This window comes from Danio rerio, chromosome 8 (assembly GCF_052040795.2).
Source record: "Danio rerio strain M-AB ecotype USA chromosome 8, GRCz13ab, whole genome shotgun sequence".
Classification (NCBI taxonomy): Eukaryota; Metazoa; Chordata; class Actinopteri; order Cypriniformes; family Danionidae; genus Danio; species Danio rerio.
Genome location: NC_141028.1, coordinates 20,386,738 through 20,395,626, shown reverse-complemented (window position 1 = coordinate 20,395,626; position 8,889 = coordinate 20,386,738). Strand labels below are relative to the sequence as shown.

The 8,889-nt window shown below is 34.2% G+C and overlaps 1 protein-coding gene and 1 long non-coding RNA gene across 9 annotated transcripts in view; one reads left to right on the top strand and one right to left on the bottom strand.

The window, feature by feature from the left end:
• The window catches only part of LOC147842616 (uncharacterized), a 1,013,036-nt gene that overhangs the window by 42,114 nt on the left and 962,033 nt on the right, over positions 1-8,889 (bottom strand). The gene's annotated exons all lie outside the window — the stretch shown is intronic.
• The window catches only part of zgc:153738, a 53,264-nt gene that overhangs the window by 43,270 nt on the left and 1,105 nt on the right, over positions 1-8,889 (top strand). For 4 of the 8 annotated variants that reach the window (XR_015497143.1, XR_015497142.1, XR_015497144.1 and 1 more), the window contains exons 2-17: positions 191-518; positions 612-731; positions 820-1,002; positions 1,103-1,174; positions 2,339-2,544; positions 2,651-2,735; positions 3,522-3,626; positions 4,330-4,405; positions 4,499-4,605; positions 4,812-4,903; positions 5,079-5,140; positions 5,607-5,689; positions 5,841-5,948; positions 6,564-6,763; positions 6,844-6,930; positions 7,004-7,181. Coding sequence is in view for 4 of the 8 variants with exons in the window: in NM_001079968.3 (NP_001073437.3) it covers positions 191-518; positions 612-731; positions 820-1,002; positions 1,103-1,174; positions 2,339-2,544; positions 2,651-2,735; positions 3,522-3,626; positions 4,330-4,405; positions 4,499-4,605; positions 4,812-4,898; positions 5,079-5,140; positions 5,607-5,689; positions 5,841-5,948; positions 6,564-6,763; positions 6,844-6,930; positions 7,004-7,181 (2,087 nt within the window). In the remaining 4 variants the exon portion in view is untranslated. 8 annotated transcript variants of the gene reach the window in all.

Sequence of the window (8,889 nt, the reverse complement as noted above, 5' to 3'; positions counted from 1 at the left end):
TTAACAATTTCTGATGACATTTTAATTTGAGATCTATTTTGTAAGACCTTTGTAGACTAAAACAAATACTTTTTTACTCAAACCAGCAACACCAAAGTAAATTTCAGGTGGTCTGTGAATTTTATATATAAAGCTTTGTATTTGGATTTATTTAGTTCAAATACTGTAGTAAAACGTTTTTCTCCACCAGCACATACAATTCACTCTGGTCCGAAGCTCATGAGGAGCTCAGCTGTTTGCTGCCTCAAGAACTTCCAGAAGAGCCTATTCGCCCTGAGAGAGACAGAGTGGTGTTCTTCCAAAGGATCGCCACCTTCTATGTTCGCTACGTGCAGATCTTTAGACACCTGGAGGAGGCCTATGACCAAAGCGTTCACCCTCAAAAGAGGCGTGTAATTAGGCAGGTGCTGGACAGTGTGATGGGCCGTGTTCTGGAGCTCAAGAACGAAATGGTGGAAAAGGAATTTTCAGAGTACCACTATATGGACGACGTCATCCAAGACCTGAAATTAACCCCTGTGAGTTTCAATAGAGTGTTTCTTATACTTTAATGGATTTCATGAGTGTATTTATAATGATAAATAATCCTTTCAATCTCATATTTGTCAAAGGAGGACCTTGAGATTCCAATTCCCAGGTATTTTATTCGTGAGCGTAATAAAGTGCTGCAGGATAGAGAGAGAATGTTTGCTGCTATATTAAACCAAATGGATGTCATGGAAAAGTCTGGAGTGAGTTCAGTTGATTGTGTTTTATCATAAATGACAATAATGATTAGAATGTTTGTCCCCTTGAAATGACTTCTCTTGCCTCTCCAAGCCTCCTGTGATGCGGATGTTGACCCTTGAAAGGGCTATTAAAGTCATTCAAGTGGCTGAAAGAGCACGGCAAGGTCGACTGAGGGCAAAGTTCATGAGAGAGATCCATAGAGACTCTGAGAGACAAAAGAGAGCTGATATAGAGACAGTTAGTTCTGACCAGGCTGCAGTTTGTATCCAGAAGGTACAGTATACTGTTTTATTGGAACACAATGATTATATCAAGGTTATTACACCGTATAACAGCTGTTAGTTTTCTTAAACAAATTAATATCTCTGTTTAGGTGTGGAGAGGGTTCATGCAGAGAAAAATAACTAAAAGGTTACGTGAGGAGGAAATGATTTTTCTTGGAATGGTAAAGAGAAATATGCACATTCAAACGGTGTCGCAACCATTTAAAAACAAGTCACGAAGTTTATATTTTTTTTTATCAAAGATACAGTTAAACTGTAATGAAATAAAGTAGTAGTACAATTTAAAATAACAGTTTCTTTATTATTATTTGTTATATTATATATTGTACATTAATTATTATAATTAAAAAAATGCTTTTTTTTAAATACAGTTTATTTCTTTATCATTCTAATATTAATTTATCATTCTAATATGCTGATTCTAGAAACATAATAAAAAGTGGCGCAGTAGGTAATGCAAGAAGGCCGCTGGTTCGAGCCTCGGCTGGTTCAGTTGGCGTTTCTGTGTGGAGTTTGCATGTTCTCCCTGTGTTCGCATGGGTTTCCTCTGGGTGCTCCGGTTTCCCACACATTTCAAAGACATGTGACACAGGTGACTTGGGTAGGCTAAATTGTCCTTAGTTTATGAGTGTTTATGTGTTTCCCAGAGATGGGTTGCGGCTAGAAGGGCATCTGCTGCGTAAAAACGTGCTGGATAAGTTGGCGGTTCATTCCGCTGTGGCGACCTCAAATTAATAAAGGGACTAAGTCGAAAATGAATGAATGAATAAATGAATTTAATATTGAATTCATTCATTTATTCATTTTTTTCGGCTTAGACCCTTTATTAATCTGGGGTCGTCACAGCGGAATGAACCGCCAACTTATGCAGTATATATTTTATGCAGCGGATGCCTTTACAGCTGCAACCCATTCCTGGGAAACACCCATACACTCTCATTCACACACATACACTACAGACTATTTTAGCTTACCCAGTCTTTGGACTTGTGAGGGAAACCGGAGCACCTGGAGGAAACCCATGCAAATGCGGGGAGAACATGCAAACTCCACACACAAAATCCAACTGACCCAGCCGAGGCTTGAACCAGCAACCTTCTTGCTGTGAGGCGACAGCACTACCCACTGCGCCACCGCATCGTCCCATATTAAATGACATCTTGGTTTTAATTAAAAGGTACTTTTGATCTGTTTAAAGCATCTATACATGCAAAGCACATTAACATATGCGCTTTAATGTTTGCCCACATGTTGACTGTGCCACCAGTAGATGGAACTCTAATACTGTTTCCTTTCATTTCATACTCTGACTTTGCCGTGTTTAGGCACTGGATCCAAAACTATCCTATCCATCCCAAACTGAGCTGATTGCCCAGAACAATAAGGCCTTGAGGCGGACCAGGCAAGAAGAACACGAGGATGACTATCAGAAATCCATTGGATCTGTTGTTCATCAGCTCAGGGAAGTGGAGGGCTCAGAAATGAAAGAGACCATGAAAGATCAGATCCGACAGTGGTTCATTGAGTGCCGGTAATTGGGATCTCTTGTCATTAATATTATCCCTTTTATTATTGTTATTCAATTTTATTGTCTTTTGGGATCTTTAACAACATTTAACATGTGTACTTGTGAATAGTGATGCAACAGGCTCATTTCCTGACTACCCAGAGGAGGAGGATGGAGGATCAGCTCTTATATTCGCAGAGAAAACACCTGAGGAGGTAAACACATTGTCATGTGACTATCAGTCAATTCATTTTCAATCAAAACTAAATATAGAACAGGCTTAGATGTAGATTAATATAATAATAATAATTAGAATCATTAAATATAAAACAGTTCTTTTGTTATGTCTATGCAATCTATTTTAATCACTTGTCTATTCATCAATAAAAAAAGTAAATCAACTTCTGAAAAGAACTTAATGCTTCAAATAAAGATTGTATCAATACATCATTACCCCAGTAGATAATAACTGTTACAATTATATAATTGAATTATTATTTAATTTAATATTTCAAAACACAGATTTATCCAATAATGTCAGTCATTTAATCATTCATTCAAACTAATTTGTGATTGAATTACAATTCTTCTCTATTAACCAACTATTAGCTGTGACTTTTGCCTCAGTAAACTACTTATTAATAGTCAGTAAGATGTAATTAAGGGATGGTACATAAGCGATGGTACATAAGGTACATACGTGTGTTTTTCAATTACTAATAAACAGACAAGATTCCAAGAATATAAATGCAGCACTCAACACTTTTCAGAACTTCTTATAAATTGTTGTTTTATTCTATTAAATTTTGTATTTAAATTTGTTGGAGACTGTCTTGGAAACTGTCTTCTTTTATCCCGAATCCTTTTTAGTAGAATTAAACGTGTGGATGTTCTATATACATTTAGTCCATTAAGATTATGATTAAATAAAGTCATTACATACTATATAAAGCATTTGTTAATGTTTGTTTTTGTTGGCAAAATCAATATCTGGTTTGAAGCTGGCAGAAGAACTGGCAGCAAAGGAAGAAGAAGATGCCAATAAAAATCCAAAGGGTAAGGAGGACACCAAAGAAAAAGCAAAGAAAGGCAAAATCGAAGATGAGGTAAGTGAGGAGAGGACCTCAATTATGCCATCTAAAATTACACGGATAACAAAATTGTTACACTTCAAAAGAGCATATATTTTATCAAAAGTATATATTTAAAATATTTTCATTATACTGCAGTCTGAAAATTTATTCTGATTGTCAGTCACAAAATACCTACGTATGTTATCTCAAGATAACAACTGCTAAATAATACAGGCTCATTCAGGAACTTGGAATCACCTTAACCAACAGTGAATGAATCCATATATTTACATCCACATTCTACTTTTTTTTTTTTTTAGAGATTTTTGACATCCACATTCTGCCATTTTAGCAGTTTTTGACTGTTTAGCGCCATCTTTTGAATTAATGATAATAGTCTATACTTTATTCAGCCAATTTAGTTTCTGTCAGCATTACATTTGACGCCACCTTGTGTCTAAATACTGCGCAGGTTATGTGGTGTATACTCCATCAAAGACTTAATTGACTATTACCGCCTAAAACAATGTTTTGTTTTAAATTTATATGATTTGTGGCAAGTAGCCATGTAATCAGCGGGATAAAGTACATTTAGGACGGTTGTTTTCTTAGAATAAAACCCTTCAGTCTAATACAACAGCCCTCCGCTGTGAGTAGGTCTGCTGATATGCCTGTCAGTTTTTTTTTTCCTGTGATAACTTTATCTCTAACATAACATATACCTGTATTGTCACAGGAGGAAGAGCCCGGACTGAAGATGCTGCCATCTGCCTGTCTGCCAGACCTTGAGAGGAGTCACAAGACCTATTCTGGCAAGGGAAATCGAAGAATTAAACATTATTGTGTTATAATAAAATCATATCAGTCTCAAGAGAGCGGGTGTGACTATCTCATCTGATCTGCAGAGGTTTGGAAAAACAGAAACGAGTCCAAGAATTTTAGTCAGAGACATGAGCTGGAGCTGATAAAGGAGGACAAAAGAAAGGAGATTGAGGTGGAAATAAGAAAGCAGGTGAGTGATGTCTTTTTATAAATAATGGCTTGTAAAAGATAGTGACTGCTGTTAAACTGTACGTGCTGTTTTTCATTTGCTGCCATTTTTATTTTGAAAGTTTCCCTGAGATCAAGCAGTTAAGGCCACGTGTCCCTCGCAATCCTTGTCATTTTTATAAAGTTAATCCTGACTTTAAGAGATGCTGGTTTTTGTTGCTTGTTCAGGTGGATGAACTGATGAGACAGGAACTGGCTAATTGGAAGCTGGCTGTGGATAAAGAAAAAAGCGGAAAGGTCAAGGGTGCCGCAAAAGTACAGTAAATCACTTCTATTTACATGAATTTATCGGATAACACTGGAGACACACAGTACACACTGTAACTAAAGAAAGTGAAATTGTTTTTGCATATGCCTGGTCACAATTCATTTATTATACAGTTTATTATTATTATACTGATTATCCATATGCACGTTTTGCTTCTTTCTACAAAGAAAAAGAAGGCGTCAAAAAGCGCAAAGAGGAAGAAGAAGGACAAAGATCTTACAGCAGATAGGTTTGTTTATTTATTTTTACTGCTTTTTAATAAGTTTAAAATATGAAATAAGTCATTATAACTGCTCTTTATTGCTTTCATTCAGGATTTAGGCAAAAAATAATAAGTAGCACAACTGTTTTCAACATTGATAAAATTAAGTAATGTTGCTTTGTACAGAAAAACAATGCTTTCTGAAGGATCATATAACAGTCATCCTATAATATATATATATATATATATATATATATATATATATATATATATATATATATATATATATATATATATATATATATATTTGTAAATTGTAAAAACTAGTAAAATATTACCATTGTTTACCATGTATACTTTAAACATAGATAATTGCAACCGTAATATACCTACAAACAAAATAACAACAATAAATTTTTTGAAAGACATTTGAATGCCAGTGTACTACACTGTATATTTTACTAACATTTAATGAATCTCTTTCTTGTTTTAGGACCACCGAGTCACTTTTTGAAGAGCTAGTTGAACAGGAATTGCTAAAAAAGCCAGAGAATGTAAAACTAAAAGATTATCTAGGTATTTATATATTTTCATATGATCCCTACACATATTACAGCTTTGAAATGTCTTTCAGATGTTCATAAATTGATATAATTATATGTACAGTTTACAAATCATATGCACTGCCAATATAACATATCTGGACATATCTGCTGTGCTGTTATAGGGGACTATAGCTACCTTGGCACAACTCTACGACAGTCTGACATTGAGCCTATGCCATCTTTATCTGATGTTCGGCAAGTTGTAGCCCTCTATGCTATCTTACCACTAGGTGAGAAAAGGAATTGCCCAGGATTTCCTATAATTTCAAAATAACAATAAAATAGCAAAATGTTACCAAACTGGCCAATCGAATGGATCAAATAAAACATTTCAGTAACACTTTAATTAAAGGTGTGTTAATAAAACTGTCATGACACTTTTATAATTATGGCATGACACATGTTAGTTATGTCATATTAAATGCAAAGATAACATTTTTTGAGATGTATTTGTTATGACAACTTGATATAAACGAATGCATCATCACAACTTTACACTGCCAAGACAGAGTACCTTGTCATAAATCTGTCATAAACATGATTGTCATGAGGCCATTAGAATTGTGTCATGATTTTTTTCGGATCACTTATTTTAAGTAAAACAAAATTAATTGGTTGTTAAAATTTCTCAAATATTTCTGTCAAATAATTGTATAACAGCGTTGTTAATATTAAATTAATGACATTTTATTGAACAATTCGATTTGTACTATTATAGTTTAGGTAAAAAATAAATAAAATTAATTTAAAAAAATGCCATTGTCATAAGTATGCCTGAAAATCTTAATTATAAAGCTTGTATGACCCTTCAAGTAAAGCATTACCTACAGCTATTTCTACTATAGGCTCCCAAGCAGTTCATGAGAAGTCTCCCCTGGTGAAGACCATCCTGCTTGTAGGACCATCAGGAGTGGGTAAAAAAATGTTGGTTCATGCCATTTGCCAGGAGACCGGAGCCAATCTGTTTGACCTGTCACCTTTAAACGTGGCTAAAAAATACCCTGGTAGAAACGGATTGCAGATGATGCTGCACCTAGTGTTTAAGGTAAAGTTTAGTGTCATATTGGCATAAATATGTGATATTTTCCCTAGCTAAATATCAATGTTTTGATGTACTCATTATAGGTTGCCAGACTAATGCAGCCATCTGTCATTTGGATCGGAGATGCTGAGAAGATGTTTTACAGAAAAGTACCAAAAGAGGAGAAAGAGGTAAAAAAAAATGTTGTGGTAAAATGACATTTATCAAGTGGATTCCTTGGATTTAATACCAGTGCATACACAGTTAGATCCAAAGCGACTGAAGAAAGATTTGCCCAAAATCCTCAAGTCCATCAGAGGAGAAGATTGTGTTTTAATAGTAGGGACAACAAGTGATCCACACAGCGCAGACCTGAAATCTCTGTGCAAATTCTACAACAAGATCATCCTCATACCTCGACCAGACTATGCGTCCAGATATGGTAAACATTTTTTTCTATATTTTGTTCAAATCATTAAGTGCTAGAGCACATAAAATATATTAATAAATTAATATATACATTTCAGCATCTATCACTCCCGTTTTTTTATCACATGATCCTTCAGAATCACATTTCTTATTCATGTGAATGTTGAAAACTGCTGTTTATTTATAGTTTTTGTTAAGACTGTTTTAGCTTTTTTAAAATAAATAATACATTAGAACAAAACTGCATTTATTTGCAATTAAAATATTCTGTGTCAAAAAAAGTGTTTGGGAAAGTTACTTTTGAAAGCAATCCATTACAAGACTTACTCCCCAGAAAAGTGACTTGTTGCGTTACTTAGTTACTTTTAAAGTAATTCTGGTATGTTACTTTTGAGTTACTTTCGAGTTACTTTTTCATACCTGTCTGAGGCTTAATCTCTTTCAGAACATTTTTTCCAAAAAGAGGAAATCTGCATTTAATGACACACTGTATAACTTACACCTTCATTTACCTATTAAAAAAAAAAAGATTACAATAATGCTAACTTCTGAGAACTTCCTGACACTATACATGCCGAATATACAGATTAATAAAAGCTGAAAGCAATGTGTTTGCTACTTTTGTATGTTGTTCTATTCAATCAGTAAAATCACTGTCCATTGAGACTATCTCCTTTTCTTCCATGTGTTCAAAATAATGAGAATACTTCCGTCACAGAAATGTAAGGCTCTAACCTCTTGGTTTCTGTCTGTTCTTGTTTGGAGCTCATTCTCATATTGAGTGAGATTTAACATGATTACACTAATTTTAATCCAGCAAATTATTTTTTAAAAGTGAATTAATTAAAGGATTTTTTTAAAGTAGCTTAAATATTATTACTTAAATTTTTTTAAGTAATGTGTTACTTGTTACTTAGATACGTAATAATATTTTGTAAATCGCTTTACTTGCAATGCGTTACCCCAACACTGATCATTAATCTTATGTATCTTTGCTGAATGTTATTTCCGTTTAAAAAAGTCATACTCACCTGAAAAGTTGACTAAATACATTAAAGGAAATTAAGCAAAAACAGGTAACACTTAACGATAAGGTTTCATTAGCTTATATTGCTTAATGCATTCGCTCATGTGAACAAATGATAAACAATACATTTATTTCAGACAAAGTCAATTGGCGGCCATCTTTGAAACTCCTTTCGGGGAGCACGCACAGGCATTCTTTCTGTATGGGGAAACATCAAATTCTCCAAAACTGCGTCCCAGGTTTATGATTAAATTTTATATTAGGAATCAACAATAAAATTAAACAATAACTGAGTCTGTAGCTTCATTTCTAAACATTCGAGTCACAGAAAATCTGCAGAAACTCACATCTGGTCTGAGCCCCTCCCCAGAGAATTGTCAGTCTATAGCAGGGGTCGGGAACCTTTTTTTCAGCAAAAGCCATTTCTGATTCTTTTTGGCAAATGTTTTTTTTTGAAGAGCCATTGGGATATAAGGACCATTTATAGATTTTTCTTTTCGCCATCAACACTCATTAACGTTGTTTGAATTTACTTGTGCAAGGTTACTATAGAAATGTAAGTTGCATGCCCTTTATTGCTGTCAGATTAATCCCCAAGTTAATCCACAGCGCCGCACACACACATTGGTTGAAACGTTCTTTTATTCTTATTCATTTTGCTGTAAAAATATACAATAAAAAGGTATATTTAATT